The sequence below is a fragment of the Schistocerca gregaria genome, chromosome 2 (assembly GCF_023897955.1).
Source record: "Schistocerca gregaria isolate iqSchGreg1 chromosome 2, iqSchGreg1.2, whole genome shotgun sequence".
Taxonomy (NCBI): Eukaryota; Metazoa; Arthropoda; class Insecta; order Orthoptera; family Acrididae; genus Schistocerca; species Schistocerca gregaria.
The window spans coordinates 881021437-881039942 of record NC_064921.1 but is presented as its reverse complement, the minus strand read 5'-3'; the positions used below and the strand labels follow the sequence as shown (position 1 = coordinate 881039942).

At 44.5% G+C, this 18506-nt stretch overlaps 1 protein-coding gene across 2 annotated transcripts in view; it reads right to left on the bottom strand.

Moving 5' to 3' along the window:
• Positions 1-18277, bottom strand: part of LOC126335294 (uncharacterized) — a 640152-nt gene extending 621875 nt beyond the window's left edge. For both annotated transcript variants that reach the window (XM_049998387.1, XM_049998389.1), the window contains exon 1: positions 18067-18277. In XM_049998387.1, coding sequence (XP_049854344.1) covers positions 18067-18176 — 110 coding nt within the window. In that variant the 5' untranslated portion in view covers positions 18177-18277. The remainder of the gene's footprint in view (positions 1-18066) is intronic.
• Positions 18278-18506: the final 229 nt, after the last annotated feature.

Here is an 18506-nt window from a genome sequence, read left to right as displayed (position 1 = left end):
CCTTTTTCGTGACGTCACGTCAGCTAGGCACGGCGAACGCCAGGGCTGTTGCAGGCATACTCATAATGGTGGTGTCTCCCTCTCTGACACAGGAAAATGTGAAACTATTGGCGGTGGTTGACCAACACACATTGTTCTGAGAGATTTCTGTAGTCAATTAATTGTGCAATTTATTACCCTTTTTAACAAATAGTGTACTCCTGAACTTAAATTTCCACCTGTTTTAAGGATTGTCATACAAAAACAACTTCATGGTTCAGCAGCAACAGAATTCGTGCTTCTTTACCTTATTTGTAAATCTGAGGAAGTTACATTTGTACTGGGTTGCTTTTGCAAGAAACTGTGAACATATTGGTGTTCTTCTTTAGGTGTCTTGGTTGACTATGGGGTGAGAATCACTGAATGTTAATGAAATACCTTGCGATTGTACACGTTGGGGGAGGGGATGGGGGACAGAAGAAGAGGCAAAACAGAGATACTTGTTTTATCAAATAATTTTTTTTTATCTTATCAAGTTTCTCCTTTCAGTTGCAAGAGGGGAATATTTATCTTTTCTAATGTTCATGCTCAAAAAGTTTAAGCTCAGTAGTATTTTCGTTGTATGAAGCTATTTTGTTTCCTGTTTAGAATTCCTTTCGTTGAAAACGGCTGTAATCTAATGACTGGCAACAGTTGGAAATTTACACATGTAAATTAGTTCACATTTCCAGTGATGATCTCAAACGAAAATAAATAAATAAATAAAAGAAACGAGTTCATTGTAAGGGAGATGGGGTAAGTTTAGGTAATAAAATGGATCAAGTAAATATAATTACTTGAATGTAAAATTTCCGAAGCTTGCAATGGGGCAAAGCATTTTCTCATATTGATCTACGTTTGTTTCGACAAGATTCAGTAATACAGAACTATGATCTTCATTTGTAGCTATACGATAGTAAGAAAATCTTTCACCTAAATAAAACTGCAGAATCCAAAACAATACCAAACATTTTGTCCAAAAATGAGAGATTTATAGTGATAAGCACGCCCAGGTATTTCTGCCTGCAACAGACCTGGTGTTCGCCGTGCCTAGCTGACGTGACGTCACCAACAAGCGCCGAGGCCTTCCTCTGAGTCGGTGCTGGATAGGTCCGGCCACCATGGTGCGGGTTTTACTATATTCGACGCCGCATTGGGCGACCTGCGCGCCGGATGGGGATGAAATGATGATGAAGACAACACAACACCCAGGCCCTGAGCGGAGAAAATCCCCAATCCAGCCGGGAATCGAACCTGGACCCCTTAGGAGGGGACTCTGTCACGCTGACCATTCAGTTATCGGGGCGGACAGAGTAGCAGTGCTGACGTTGCGGTCGATAATGAAAGCAAGATTGAATAAAAATCAAGACGCGTTCATAGGATTTGTCGACCTCGAGAAAGCGTTCCACAATATGAAATGGTGCAAGATGTTCGAAATCCTGAGAAAAATAGGGGTAAGCTACAGGGAAAGGCTAATATACAATATGACACGAACCAAGAGAGAACAATTGAGTGGAAGACCAAGAACGAAGTGCTCGTATTAAAAAAGGTGCAAGACAAGGATGTAGGATTTCAAACTTACTGTTCGATCTATACATCGAGGAGGCAATAAAGGACGTAGAAGGAAGGTTCAAGAGTGGAATTAAAGTTCAAGGTGAAAGATATCAATGATAAGACACGCTGACAACACTGCTGCCGGCCGCGGTGGTCTCGCGGTTCTAGGCGCGCAGTCCGGAACCGTGCGACTGCTACGGTCGCAGGTTCGAATCCTGCCTCGGGCATGGATGTGTGTGATGTCCTTAGGTTAGTTAGGTTTAAGTAGTTCTAAGTTCTAGGGGACTAATGACCACAGCAGTTGAGTCCCATAGTGCTCAGAGCCATTTGAACCATTTGACAACATTGCTATCCTCAGTAAAAGTGAAGAAGAATTACATGATGTGCTGAATGAATGGAATAGACATTGTAATGGTCTGAGAGCAAATCGAAGAAAGACGAAAGTAATGAGAAGCAGCAGAAATGAGAACAGCGAGAAACTTAACATCAGGGTTGATGGTCACGAAGTAGATGAAGTTAAGGTATTCTACAGCCTAGGCAGCAAAATAACCAAAGACGGACGGAGCAATAGGACTTAACATCTGAGGTCATCAGTCCCCTAGAACTTAGAACTACTTAAACCTAACTAACTTAAGGATACACATCCATGCCCGAGACAGGATTCGAACCTGCGATCGTAGCGGTCGCGTGGTTCCAGACTGAAGCGCCTAGAACCGCTCACCCACATCGGCTTGCCCGGAAAAATCCAGCAAATAATTGAGGATGTAGGTAGGTTCTGAGACGAACCCAAGTTGACACCAGAGAGGAATTCGTGGCGGGAGGCATCGAATCTGTCAAAAGACCGATGAGTCAAAAAATGGACATACACCATATTCCGAATGCTCTGCGAGACAGAACACACTTAACGTATATTGCTATTTATTTTCTTATTATTCAGTACATTTTCATTGTTTACAACGTACCACACTATCTCAAATTGGACTACAATATTTTCCATAGTCTCGCTCTCTCTTCTCGCAAACTATTAGTCCGAGAGCAAAAATAAATAGTACATTTTTGAAGGAAATTTAATTTAATTTAATTTTCTACTGCAACACGTTTTCTAGAGGCCGCGATTTTGAAGTTATTCACGAAAAACATACTAAAGTGACATGAAATGTGACCTACCTCGGAAACCATTCGGAATATGGCATGTATCCATATGATTTTTTTGCGTCAAATGAGCGTACTCGTCATATCCCGGAACGCAATCCTTCTGGGACGCAGTTTATACTTCGCAAACGAACCTGTCATGTGTGCCGGTGGGAACATCGTGTATGACTGTAACTTTCCCTTCTCCTTCCTGCTTCAGTTGCGAATGGTGAGCGGGAAAAATAATTATTGGTGAAGCTTCATTCTATCTGCATGATATTTTTACGTAGGACGAAGCAATACATTACTTGAATCTTCTAGGAACGAATGTTGTCGGAATTTTCACAGTAAAAATGAAATATTAGTAGTGTTCTTCGGCCGCTTGGTGAAGGCTTTCTATTTGACATTACTTCAACAAGTTGCCCACCTTTGAGATTAGGACGACACAAGCACCCTGTTCCCGAATAAACAAAATCACCGACCTGGTCGGGAATCGAAGGTTGGACCCAGTGCTCTAGAGGTAGCGACGCTAACGACTTTTTTTCATTTTTTTCGTTAATGTCCTCATGATTTTGTCTGGGCAGGTGTCTCGTGACACCGCAGAAGGTTCATCGTTTAATACTTAACATAGTTTTTTAATTATTTTGTTTATTACAAAGCGTGGCCAGCCCTCAGACCGAACACGCTGAGCTACTGTGCTGGAGCCAGTAGACCAACAGTTGCGGAGCTTTGGCAGAAAATCACACCGGCAAGTACAACGGACTGGAGTTGTATCAGCATCTCCGAGACTCTTTCGCGCTTTCTAAACGAAACAGCGGCAAAACGTACTGCTCTTCTGTGGATCTTCTATATCTCGTCTACCAGTTATATTTGATAATGGTCCTAGACCGACGTGCATTACTCAAGTATTGGTAGACGGGGGTAGCGCAGTGGGTGAAACAGTACCCTTTGGGTCAAAATTATACAGCTCCTACAGAATGGGTAGAACCTTTCGATATCGGTCGTCGACTCTGGCGTAATGGCGTTGCGATGTGTGACGTAATACCCATGCAAACAGAGATAAAAGATCATGCTAACAACATTTATTTTAGAAATGACAGTATTTCTGTCTCTATGTTCCTAAATTTATTTACCGGGTGATCACAAAGTCAGCATAAATTTGAAAACTTAATAAACCACGGAATAATGTAGGTAGAGAGGTAAAAATTGACACACATGCTTGGAATGACATGGGGTTTAGTTATAACCAGTCCGTACGATTATTGGCTTTGGGGTTACCTGAAGTCGCATGCGTACCGTGATCGACCGACTTCTTTAGGGGCGCTGAAAGACAACATCCGGCGCCAATGCCTCAGCATAACTCCGGACATGCTTTACAGTGCTGTTCACAACATTATTCCTCGACTACAGCTATTGTTGAGGAATGATGGTGGACATATTGAGCATTTCTTGTAAAGAACATCATCTTTACCAGAATGAGATTTTTCACTCTGCAGTGGAGTGTGCGCTGATATGAAACTTCCTGGCAGATTAAAACTGTGTGCCCGACCGAGACTCGAACTCGGGACCTTTGCCTTTCGTTGGCAAGTGCTCTACCAACTGAGCTACCGAAGCACGACTCACGACCGGTACTCACAGCTTTACTTCTGCCAGTCTCGGTCGGGCACACAGTTTTAATCTGCCAGGAAGTTTCAACATCATCTTTGCTTTGTCTTACTTTGTTATGCCAATTATTGCTATTCCGATCAGATGAAGCGCCATTCGTCGGACATTTTTTTGAACGTTTGTATTTTTTTTTTGGTTCTAATAAAACCCCATGCCATTACAAGCATGTGTGTCAATTTGTACCTCTCTATCTACATTATTCCGTGAGTTATTCAGTTTTCAAATTTGTACTGACTTTTTGATCACCCAGTATTACTGATCATAATTTATGGCTGTTATGCCATTCTCAGGTAATAGCTGTAAAAACATTAAATGCTAAAAAAATAATTCCATTGTTGGGTAGATATTGTTGTCAATTGCTTTTCTTAAAAGTAAAACTATTTTTATATTTTTTTTACCACTTCTCACTTCACTGAGAAAAAAAAAGTTAGGTAAAATTTGTCTCTGACACTACAGGTACGATTTTTGGTACCCAGTATAGCTGTAATAGTTATAACAACAGAGCTTTTTTTGTCGAATGTCACACACACAGTGATAAATAAGTCTAGTATTGGCATGAATTCAATAGGAATTATTATAGTGATTAATGTGCTTCTGATGCTTACGCACCTGGTTGTCATAATATCGTTAGCGAAGTGCTACTTCCTTTTCTAGATTGAGGAGGAATCCTGTTTTATTATTCAAATGACACGAAAACGTAATCATAGTAATAAATAGGCATTGACGTACTTCATAGCGAGGTAGCAAGTGGTATATTTTTTTAAAAAAATAGTTTATCTTTCGAATAACAAAACTGAGAGCTCAATGTACCCCTAAAACGGATTTTTTTTTCAGAGGTTTCATGATCTTACAGGTGTTACTTCAGAGCGGCATAATAGCCGAAATCGTGGTCGTAAATAAGTATCATACACTGAAACCTTCTACCACCGGTTGTGTTAGTAGCTGAGGAATGTTTCGGGTTGTATTGTCGAGGTCCATGAAAATGTTTTCTTGCTGATGTTCCGCCCAGAGCGCGTTCGGCATCTTCACATGTGCTCCTGGATCCGCTCAGCCCTAGCGACTCACGGGCCGAGCGCCGGAGAGCTACATAAATAAATAATTACAGTAATTTCGGGAGGCCCAACTGCCGATGCATCTCATTGAATTGGAAGCCACTTCGACGACTTGCGTGTCCCTGATCTACCCCATTTATTCTACCGGGGAAACGGGAGCCACGGTTTACCGTGGGATGAGAAACCACGCGTCGTTCCTGCCGACTCACATCGTTGAGAGCTGAAGGCTATACTGAAGACAGGCTGAAAATTTCGATCCCACGAGCTCTCGCTTTCCCGACATGCGCTATACCACTGGACCACCAGGTCCGGCGCAAAAAGAAATAAATGTAATTATTTGCCGGCCGAAGTGGCCGAGCGGTTGTAGGCGCTACAGTCTGGAACCGCGCGACCGCTACGGTCGCAGTTCGAATCCTGCCTCGGGCATGGATGTGTGTGATGTCATTAGGTTAGTTAGGTTTTAGTAGTTCTAAGTTCTAGAGGACTGATGACCTCAGAAGTTGAGTCCCATAGTGCTCAGAGCCATTTTTTTGTAATTATTTGATAAAGCCCAGGCGAAAAATGTTGTCATTTGTAGAATACTGCAGCACTGTGGACGCCAGAAAATGGATAGCATTTTTTTTCTGTCAATTTTCAAATGTAGATTGTCGTGACATCTGTAGCGTAACGCGAGCTCAATGTTAGATAAAAACGTGACAGTTTGATTGAGAGTTGCTGGTTGCTGAAGCCAAATAATGTGTAAACAAATTGTTAGTTGTGGTCTGATTCAGATCTGTAGTGTATCCCAAGGTCTAGCTTAAGTTGGTAAGTAACAGTTGAGTTTAATGTAAATGTCGTGTGACTAGGGCCTCCCGTCGGGTAGACCGTTCGCCGGGTGCAAGTCTTTAGATTTGACGCCACTTCGGCGACTTGCCCGTCGATGGAGATGAAATTATGATGATTAGGACAACACAACATCCAGTCCCTGAGCGGAGAAAACCTCCGACCCAGCCTCGAATCGAACCCTTTCCCTTAGGATTTACATAACAGTTAAGTTGTGAGTTGCTGAAGCTGAAGAGTGCCATTTCATGAGAATAGCTGCATTCTTCTTATGGCCCGTTTTTTAAAAGTACTGGATCTCTATGAGTTGTTACCATTTGTACGACGTCATGCTTAAAATCAGGCGGATGGTGTCGGTGGATACAATATTCCCCCTGAAGCAGCAATTCGTCTGAACAACGAGTTTGAATACTGCTTACGTCTCGTTAGAAACAAAATTGCCCTGATCGGTACGTAAGGAGAACCGGTAATCGAGAAAGTCAGAGCGATGACTCTCGAGGCGTCATCGAAATGGAGTAGCGATCATGAAAAGAAGTATGAGAGATTACGGCGCATACAGAAAAAGAAATGCAGACTGAAGCGATAAAAGAAAATTTGTGCCAAGACTGGGATTCGAAGCACTGTCTTCTGCTCACTAGGCAAATGCTCTAACTATTACGCCACCCTGCCGCAATGGATTTGCACACGTGCACATAACACCCTAGCACGCGTTCCTCTTCAGTCCAAATCCGCATTCAAGCTTAAACCCTTGTGGTATTCCCGCTAAACTCGACCAGCGCAGCAAACATTCTCCAACTGTATTGGTACAGCACTCAGTACCGAACTAAACGAGAGATCTTGCCTGAAACCCAAGCATAGATGCTTTAATCAAATGAAATTGTATGGTTCCGCATTGTCCAGCACTTAAGAACGAGCATGTCGCAAATACTGAAGCTAGTCAGCTATTCGTGTGCTAGTGTCTTTGAGCATCAATGGGAAGTAGTTGGAGGATGGCGGAACTTCGATTAGGCAACAAAGTGTAGCGCATCTCAGGGCGAGGAGGTGGAAGGTTTCGCCGCTCTGTAAAGCGGGATAGGCGGTGATCTCTGGCAGATGTGACGCAGCGCCCAGTGCTGACGCAGGCAGGAGCTCAGCCCACATCTTTGAATGTGCCTCAGCAGCATACGAGCCCTACGTTTTCTCATGTCGAACCAACGTCATCGTCAATTACGATTCCAGTGGGCATATGATGACCCAGATCAACGGAAAATTGTCGCCTGCTTGTTACACCAGGTCGATAGTTGAAATTTTTGGTAATATTTTTGAGAGATAGCGATCTTCTACGCTACATAAAATTATTGAAAAAAATTTCTGCATCGCGATGGTTATTTTATTTAAAATGACCAGTTTCAGCCTGGTTTTTGGCCATCTTCAGCTAATGGTGCTATTCTGAAGATGGCCGAACATTAGGCCAAAACAGGTCATTTCAAATAAAATAACCATCGTGATCTAGACTGTTTTCTCACTAATTTTATAGGTCGATAGTCGTTTGCGGTTCCCTCCACATCGAGGCGAACGGTTGCTCGGAAGCCGGTCTCTGTGGCCGAACGGTTCAAGGCGCTTCAATCTGGAATCACGCGGCTGCTACGGTCTCAGGTTCGAATCCCGCCTCGGGCGTGGATGTGTGTGATGTCGTTAGGTAAGTTAGGTTTAAGTAGTTCTAAGTTCTAGGGGACTAATGACATCAGATGTTAAGTCCCATAGTGCACATGCCATTAAAAAAAAAGCCAAGACTAGAAGCAGCGATTACCAGTCTCCAACGCTACAAAAAATTTTGTTTGTTTTGTTTTAGTGTTTTACGCTTTAGAGAAATTCTCGTAGGACCTGCACCTTTGTTTAAAAAATTTATCTGTGCAAGGACCCGAACACATGTCTCCCTTGCAGCAGTGAAACATTGTAACTTCAAAGTCAATTTTCTCAAGAATTTTTGAGATTGCACTGGACTGCTTTGGCAGGATAAAAAAATTACTAAAATCGGATTGGCTTGTGAGAGAAGAACCCTGATAGTCATCAAACACCCAAACACGTCACTATATTCTATGCGAACAGTAGCCTACTTTAAACAGTTACGTCTGGGACACACTATTCACACTTCTCAACGGAAAAGGCCAATATGGCAAAGAAGGATAACCTTTCCCCATAAAGATCGACATTTCGCAACGAACAACGAGATAGAACGTTACTTACCGAAGGTTTACTGTTGACGCTTACAGTGCCTGAAAGCCATCGTGGCGGAACCGGTTACGAAAGTTCCCCACATAACGGCGTACAGAGTAGCAGAAAGTCGGCGCGGCAATTACCATAGGGGCCGCACTCCAACGAGCACAAGAGTCATAAACGTCAGGAGCCGGGGAGCAACCCTCGCCTACCCTTCGTTAGCAGTGCGCCGTAAAGCGCACTCAATGAGGAAGCACACTTTATAGCTACTTGGCCGCGTGTGTGTTCACGCGGTGCGCGGCGTTAATCTGTCCTGAAATAAGGGCGTCACAGTGACAGAGAGGTGTGTGCGCGCACACCCATTGAGGACCAGTCGGACAATGGTGCCTTTGTCACTGTAAGCCAGACAGCTGACTAAGCCGCTGTGCAAGGTACAGTTGATTCGGATACGATTGCGGGACTGACGCACTGAGACGCATAGCGTGTCAGAGCGCAAGCAGAAAGAAGCTCTCGCGCAAATCTCGCATATCTGCAGATACGCCGGCCGCGGTGGTCTTGCGGTTCTAGGCACTCAGTCTGGAACCGCGCGACTGCTACGGTCGCAGGTTCGAATCCTGCCTCGGGCATGGATGTGTGTGATGTCCTTAGGTTTAAGTAGTTCTAAGTTCTAGGAGACTGATGACCTAAGATGTTAAGTCCCATAGTGCTCAGAGCCATTTATTTGCAGATACATCCGTACTCCGCGCGAATCACTGTGAAGTGCATGGCAAGCGTTACTTACTGCGCTGTCATAGCAAGCGGTACTTACTGCGCTGTCACACAGTAGGATTTTTTCCCATTCTATTCGCATGTAGAGCACAGGAAAATGTTCTTTGATTTCCTCTATGCTAGCTACACTACTGGCCATTAAAATTGCTACGCCACCAAGATGACGTGCTACAGACGCTAAATTAATTTAACCGACAGGAAGAAGATGCTCTGATATGCAAATGATTAGCTTTTCAGGGCATTCACACAAGGTTGGCGCCGGTGGCGACACCTACAACGAGCTGATATGAGGAACGTTTCCAACCGATTTCTCATACAAAAACTGCAGTTGACCGGCGTTGCCTGGTGAAACGTTGTCGTGATGCCTCGTGTAAGGAGGAGAAATGCGTACCATCACATTTCCGACTTTCATAAAGGTCGGATTGTAGCCTATCGCGATTTCGGTTTATCGTATCGCGACATTACTACTCGCGTTGGTCGAGATCCAATGACTGTTAGCAGAATATGGAATCGTTGGCTTCAGGAGGGTAATAGGGAACTCCGTGCTGCATCCCAACGGCCTCATATCACTAGCAGTCGAGATGTCAAGCGTCGTATCCGCATGGGTGTAGCGGATCGTGCAGCCACGTCTCGATCCCTGAGTCAACAGATGGGGACGGTTGCAAGACAACAACCATCTGCACGAACAGTTCGGCGACGTTTGCAGCAGCATGGACTATCAACTCGGAGACCGTGGCTGCGGTGACCCTTGACGCTGCATCACTGACAGGAGCGCCTGCGATGGTGTACTCAACGACGAACCTGGGTGCACGAATGGCAGAACGTCATTTTTTCGGATGAATCCAGGTTCTGTTTACAGCATCATGATGGTCGCATCCGTGTTTGGCGACATCGCGGTGAACGCACATTGGAAGCCTGTAATTGTCATCGCCATACTGGCGTATCATCCGGCGTGATGGTATGGGGTGCCATTGGTTACACGTCTCGGTCACCACATGATCGCATTGACGGCACTTTGAAGAGTGGACGTTACATTTCAGATGTGTTACGATCTGTGGCTCTACCCTACATTTCAGCAGGATAATGCACGACTGCTTGTTGCAGCTCCTGTACGCGCCTTTCTGGATTCAGAAAATGTTCGACTGCACCCCTGGGCAGCACATTCTCCAGATCTCTCACCAATTGAAACCGTCTTGTCAATGGTGGCCGAGCAACTCGCTCGTCACAATAGACCAGTCACTACTCTTGATGAACTGTGGTATTGTTTTGAAGCTGTATGGGCAGCTGTACCTTTATACGCCATCCATGCTATGTTTGACTCAATGCCCAGGCGTATCAAGGCCGTTACTACGGCCAGAGGTGGTTGTTCAGGGTACTGATTTCTAAGGATGTATGCACCAAAATTGCGTAGAAATGTAATCACGTGTCAGTTCGAGTATAATATATTTGTCCAATGAATATCAGTTTATCATCTGCATTTCTTCATGGTGTAGCAATTTTAATGGCCAGTAGTGCATAGTGAGTGTGCTCTTCGCGGTGCTTTAAGCCGTCCTCTCACGTGAAATACGTGGACGATGAGCTAATAACGTGGCATTTTGAAATTTCACGTTCCACTATAATGAGAAACGAGAAATGAAGAATCTGGAGTGTCGTATATTTACCTCGTGGAGATGAACTTGACCAATGAGATGCGGCATCAGTTTCACGTCACATGCAGAACTTACGAGCCGATAGCGATATGCACATGTACAAACGACAACACAAGATATAAAAGGGCTGTGCATTTGTGGAACTGTCTTTTGCACTCGGGGGATTCGTGTTAAAAGGTTTCTGACGTGGTTATGAGCGCACGACGGGAATTAACAGACTTTGAGCGCGGAATGGTAGTTGCAGCTACAAGCATGGGACATTTCATTTTGGAAATCGTTGGGGAATTAAATATTTCGAGATCCACAGTGTCAAAAGTGTCCAGAATACCAAATTTCAGGTATTATCTCCCACCAAGGACAATGCAGTGGCCGGCGTCCTTCCTTGACGACTGAGAACGGCGGCGTTTGCGTAAAGTTGTCAGTGGTGACAGACAAGCAACACTGCTTGAAATAGCCACAGAAAACAATGTGGGACGTATGACGAACGTATCCGTTAGGATAGGACGGCAAAATATGGCGTTTATAAACTGTGACAGCAGACGACCGACGTGACTGCCTTTTCTAAAAAATAATATAATAATAATAATAATAATAGCATGATATCGCCTGCCGCAATTGTCCTGGTAACGAGATCTTATTGATGGAAACTGGAAACCGTGCCCTGGTCAGATGAGTCCCGATTTCAGTTAGTGAGAGCTGATGGTAGGGCCCGAGTGTAGCACACACCCCACGAAACCATAGACTCCGGTTGTCGGAAAAGCACTGTGCAAGCTGGTGGTGGCTCATTAAGTGTGGGCCATGTTTACATGCAACGGACTGGGTCCTCTGGTCCAACTGAAGCGATCATTGTCTGGAAATTGTTATGTTCGGCTATTTGGAGACCATTTTCGTCTATTCATGGACTTCGCGATCCCGAACAACGATTTGATGTCACCGGGCCACAACTGTTCGCCATTGGTTTGAAGAACATTCTGGACAATTCGAGCGTTTGTTTTGGCCAACCAGATCGACCGACACGAATTCCATGGTATATTTATGGGACATGATGGCGAGCTCAATTCGTGCACAAGATTCTGATCGGCAATACTTTTGTAATTAGGACGGCAATAGAGAAAGAATGGCTCAATATATCTGCAGCGGACTTTCAACGACTCTGTGGGTCCACGTCACTTCGAGTTGCTACATTACACCGGACAAAACGAGGTCCGACATGATACTGGAAGGTATGGTTCAAAATGGTTCAGATGGCTCTGAGCACTATGGGACTTAACTTCTGAGGTCATGAGTCCCCTAGAACTTAGAACTACTTAAACCTAACTAACCTAAGGACAACACACACATCCATGCCCGAGGCAGGATTCGAACCTGCGACCGTAGCGGTATCGCGGTACCAGACTGTAACGCCTAGAACCGCACGGCCAGCACGGCCGGATACTGAGAGGTATCTCATGTCTTTTGTCCCCTTCGCTCCGGTTTCAGGTTCGAATCATGCCTCGGACATGGCTCTGTGTGATGTCCTTAGGTTAGTTAGGTTTAAGTATTTCTAAGTTCTGACCTCAGATGTTAAGTCACATAGTGCTCTGAGCCATTTTATGTCCCCTAAGTATATATGTACGTCAGAATAAGATGGTAAGCAATTATCTCATGTGACACTCTCCCACTTCTCATGAAATATAAACACATGAGACGCTTGCTAATAGAACAATAGAATCATACCGAAGATCAAAAATGGTTCAAATGGCTCTGAGCATTATGGGACTTAACGTCTAAGGTCATCAGTCCCCTAGAACTTAGAACTACTTAAACATAACTAACCTAAGGACATCACACACATCCACGCCCGAGGCAGAATTCGAACCTGCGACTGTAGCGGTCGCGCGGTTCCAGACTGTAGCGCCTTTTACCGCTTGGTCACCCCGGCCGGCCATACCAAAGAGATCACAATTAAAACTAGTATTGAACGAGCAGCTTTTAAAAAAGTGACGCGTCTTATATTCATTCGCGATCTCAGTGTAACACACGATAGCGAAGTGTGAAATGCTGTCTGCTCAGAATACCAAATTTCAGGTTTTACCCCTCACCACGGACTAATCAGTGGCTGCTGGCTTTCACTTTACGATCGAGAGCAGCGGCGTTGAGGTAGAGTTGTCAGTGCTAACAGACAGGCATCCGAGAACAGGCTGAATACTTTTGAAACGTATATCTCATGGGCAGGTCATGTGAGATACTCCACTGGGGAACATCTTGTAGCTGTAACCACTGTGAAATGCAGGAAATTAGCGTATTTTTGGCACATTTACGGATACAGTATTACGGTTTAATGTCCCGTTGACGACGGGGTCATTCTCGCGAAGCACAAACTCAAATTGCGAAAAGTGGAGAAGAAAATCAACCGTGTCGCTTTTTAAGAAACCATAACCGGGTTTGCCAGGAGCGAGTAAGAAAACTACGTAAAGTATGAGGCTAGGCGGCCGGACGGGGAATCGAACCGCGATACTCCCGAATCGGAGGTCCAGTGTGTTACCACTCCGCAACCTCGCTCCACTCCGTTTACGGACGCGCGAAGCTCAGCTTCACGCTCCTCGACGTTGAAGAGAAGATGGACAGAAGAGGTGGGACTTGTGAGAGGGAGTTGCACGGTCGCAGAATCCCCGAGAGTGACTCGACGTTCACATTGCGTCACTGATTACAACAGTTGACAGTGGAGAAGAGAGCTCCGTGAGGGTCGTCGAAGCTCTGTAAGACGACAGCACTCGAAGAGGAACGATAATCGTGAATATGTATTGAGAACTGCCAAACACTTAATAGCGGTTTGCGTATATGGACGTCTACTGAGGATATGGCACCCCAATGGTGTCACGGTTAGTACTTACGTTATGCAATTCATCACCGAATCATGGGCATATCGCGAGATGTATTGAAAACCATCTTCTGAGAAAAATTTATCGCGATTTGCACAGATGATGTTGTACGACCCTAGTAAGATAGTAAAAATGCATGTCACACAATAACTTTCCAGTTTTGAACTGTGGACGTGTCACGAAATATATTGAAAAGTACCGTCTGCCAGCAATTAATAGAAATTTGTAAATCAGACGAAGGAGATACTTCGAGCTGAATTTTTTGCTGATTAACGTTTTGGTTGACTAATAACTACCCTCAGATGACGTTCGCTAAAGAATTAGGACCCGTGTGCAATGTTGGCCATAGGAACATCGTTATTAAAAGTCTTCTGGCCTTTATACGCCAACAGACATGCTTGGTAACGTCGATGCGGTCAAAATTGTACTTAGGTACCGATTCCTTAGTAAACATGATCTGAATTACACTTAGTAACGATTGAGGTAAAGCCAACACTGTACATTAATACCGATTCTTTAGTAAGCATGACGTGAAGATGGTTGTTAGTCAGCCGAAACCTATAATCAGCGAATTGTAATTCTATTTTTTATTGCGATCAATCTACTAAAATTTTTAACAAATTTATAGAAATTTGCGTAAATGTGTAGAGAGGAGGGTAGCAGCTATTTATGTCTTGCAATCACTTTTTCTGTTATGAATCGTGAATGTTTTGCGAGACGTATCGAAAAGTATTCTCTGAAAAGCCCTTTAGAGGGCATACTTCGTAGGTACAACGTCTGTAGCAACGTTACTGGTAGCCAGACGCTGTTGTAACGCATCAGTGATGTCTTATACCATCAGCGCGCTGGGTTCTTTTTCGTTTTGGAAAAGTGTAAACTCGCAATGTTTAAGTGTTAATACAAAAGTAAAATTCTTAAGTTTTAAATGCAGTTTTCTTATGTTGCATTTGAATTGTTACCTAATAAATGAACTTCGTCACGCCTAATTCACTTTCTCAAGAAGAAGTGGATCAGTTAAACATCTGAACTGAAATCATCGTAGAATGAAAACTGTCCGTTTCGGGACATGGGTTCCTGTTCAAAATGTTATGTTATCACTATCCTCTACAGGTCCTAGAAGTTGAAACGGGAATTTCCGAACACCCTATACAGTTGATGTTGCACTCCAGGAGTAAGACAGTATGTAGTCGTGTTCATGACACAGATCGCTTCGCCTTTATATGTCGTGGATATGTAGCGAAAGGTATTGAACACTTTCCTCTGCCAAGCAGTTTATAGCCATTAGCATAAGATGTACGCGCAGAATGCACATTATGTACCAGGAGTAAGGTGCTAAGTATTGATGAGACGCAATCCTTTTTCCTAAGTGAATTATGGATATGTCGCGAAAAGTACCGTCTGTCACTCACTTTATCGCGATTTGCATATATGTCTACATCTACATGATTACTCTGTAGCTCAAGTTAAGTGCCTGGTAAGAGGGTTCATCGAACCACCTTTAAGCTACTTCTGTAGCGTTCCACACTCGAACAGCGCATGGTAAAAACAAACACTTAAATCTTTCCGTGCGAGCTCTGGTTTCTGTTATTTTATTATGATGATCACTTCTCCATATGTAGATCGGCGCCAACAAAATATTTTCACTTTCTGAGGAGAAAATTTCATGAGAAGATTCTGCCGTAGTGAAAAAATGCCTTTGTTTTAATGACTGCCACCTCAATTCGTGTATCATATCCGTTCTACTCTGTCCCATATTTCGCGGTAGTACGAAACGAGCTGCCCTTATTTGAACTGTTTCGGTGTCCTCCGTCAGTCCTATCTGATACGGATCCCACACCGCATTGGAGTACTTCAGAAGAAAGCGGACAAGCATAGTGTAAGCAATCTCTTTAGCAGACCTGTCACGTTTTCTAAGCCTTCTGGCAATAAATCACAGTCTTTGGTTTCCTTTCCCCACAACATTATGTGATCGTTTCAACTGAAGCTCTTCGCAATTGTAATTCCAAGTATTCAGCTGAATTCACAGTCTTCAAATTTGTGTGACATGACCGAAATTTAACGGATTCCTTTTAGTACTCATGTGTGGATGACTTCATACGTTTCATGACTTAGAGTCAATTGCCACTTTTTGCACCGTACGTATACCTTGTCTAAATCATTTTACAATTGGTGTTGATCATCTGATGACTTTGCGAGGCGGTAAATGACATCTCCATCTGCACACCATGTAGGAGAGCTGCTCATGTTGTCTCCTAAATGGTTTATATAGGCCAGGAACAGCAGACAGCCTATAACACTTACTTGGGGAACACCAGATATTACTTATCTTTTACTCGATGGATTTCCGTCAATTACTACGAATTGTGACATTTGCAGGAAATCACGAATCCAGTCACACAACTGAGACGACACTCGAAAGGCACGCAATTTGATTAGAAGTCACTTGTAAGGAACGGTGTCAAAAGCCTTCCGGAAATCTAGAAATATGGAATCAATTTGACGTCCCCTGTTGATATCACTCATAAAGAGCTATTTGCTTTTCACAAGAACGATATTTTCTGATTTCGTGTTAGTTTACAAAAGCTCAAATAAAACTATTATCTCCGCCAGTCACTCTTTTTATTTCATCTTACGACGCGTTTCGAGAGTTTGTACTCTCATCTTCAGGTGGAACAACGATATTATGTTACATGTTTTCTAGCTGGATGCAGCCAGTTGTTGGTTGTTTTTTTCATTTTGGTTCAAATGGCTCTGAGCACTATGGGACTTAACATCTATGGTCATCAGTCCCCTAGAGCTTAGAACTACTTAAACCTAACTAACACACAACACCCAGTCATCACGAGGCAGAGAAAATCCCTGACCCTTTTTCATTTTGTACCAGAATATTTAACAGGCTCTTGTTAGAGTAATATAGCACTAAGATTATAAATTTTAAATGGTGAGCCAGCCGGAGTGACCGAGCGGTTCTGGGCGCTACAGTCTGGAACCGCGCTACCGCTACGGTCGCAGGTTCGAATCCTGCCCCGGGCATGGATGTGTGTGACGTCCATAGGTTAGTTACGTTTAGGTAGTTCTACGTTATAGGGGACTGATGACCTCACAAGTTAAGTCCCATAGTGCTCAGAGCCATTTGACCCATTAAAAGGTGAGAGAGTTAGTTACAATCAGTTTCAGTGCACAGAACAATGCGGTTCGTCATAAATATACAGAACACGAACCAACAACATAAACAAACCAAATATCGTATGTTATTGGTCCGCTGCATCCAGATAGCAAATATGTAAGACAATATCATTGTTCCGCCTGAAGCTGAAAGTGTAAGCTCTCGAAACGCCTCGTGGGATGAAATGAAAAGAGTGACTGGCGCTGATAACTATTTTATTTGAACTTTGTCATAATCAGGCAGTTCCTTACAAGAGTCTAACGCGGACGACTTAAGGTAATAAATCGTTTCCTTCGGGGTCATTCCTAATGTTCGAATACAGTGTTGTTGTTTGTTGTGGTCTTCAGTCCTGAGGCTGGTTTGATGCAGCTCTCAATGCTACTCTGTCCTGTGCAAGCTTCTTCATCTCCCAGTACCTACTGCAGCCTACATCCTTTTGTATCTGTTTAGTGTATTCATCTCTTGGTCTCCCTCTACAATTTTTACTCCCCACGCTGCCGTCTAATACTAAATTGGTGATCCCTTGATGCCTCAGAACATGCCCTACAAACCGATCCCTTCTTCTAGTCAAGTTGCGCCACAAGCTTCTCTTCTCCCCAGTCCAATTCAATACTTCCTCATTAGTTATGTGACCTACCCATCTAATCTTCAGCATTCTTCTGTAGCACCACATTTCGAAAGCTTCTATTCTCTTCTTGTCGAAACTAGTTATCGTCCATGTTTCACTTCCATACATGGCTTCACTCCATAATTTCAGAAACGACTTCCTGGCGCTTTAATCTATACTCGATGTTAACAAATTTCTCTTTTTCAGAAACGCTTTCCTTATTGCCAGTCTACATTTTATATCCTCTCTACTTCGACCATCATCAGTTACTTTGCTCCCCAAATAGAAAAACTCCTTTACTACTTTGAGTGTCTCATTTCCTAATCTAATTCCGTCAGCATAACCCGACTTAATTCGACTTCATTCCATTATCCTCGTTTTGCTTTTGTTGATCGTTCCGAAATCCTACTGCAGTGTACACGGGGAGAGCGCAGCTGGAGTATGCCGGTAAGTCATCACTCTTGCTTTCGATACGTGGCGAGATGCAGGAAGGGCGAGGGGGGGGGGGGGGGTTCTAGTGAGTGGATGGAGACGCGCCGCTACGTAGCCGCAGCAGCTGTTGAGGGCGGCGACTCCCTACCTGTCGCCTGAGACGGGGCGCACCATGGCCTGCGGCGGCCTCTTCTTGTCGGTGGGCAGGCGCAGGTAGTCTTGGTCGCCGAGCAGGAAGAGGTCCTTGGAAATTATCATCTCCGGCGGGGGGCAGCAGCCGGGCGCCGCGTCCTCGAGCGTCGTGTCGCCGCCGTAGTAGCCACCGCCACCAACACCAACTGCACCACGGGCCGCCGGCGGGGCAGCGTCTCAGGACACCGGCGCGCACATCGCACTCGCGGCCACAGCTGACGGGAGAGGGAGACAGCGAGGCGCACGCACAGTGGGACGGGAGAGGAGGGTGTACTGCGTGTCTGCGCGTGTGTAGGGTGTTCAGTCGCGCCCGCACTCCTTCGGCCGCGGAGTTCGGCACCGCACTGGGGGACCCGCGCGCCCGGCCGACACCGCGTGCGCCCGCCGGCCCCGAAT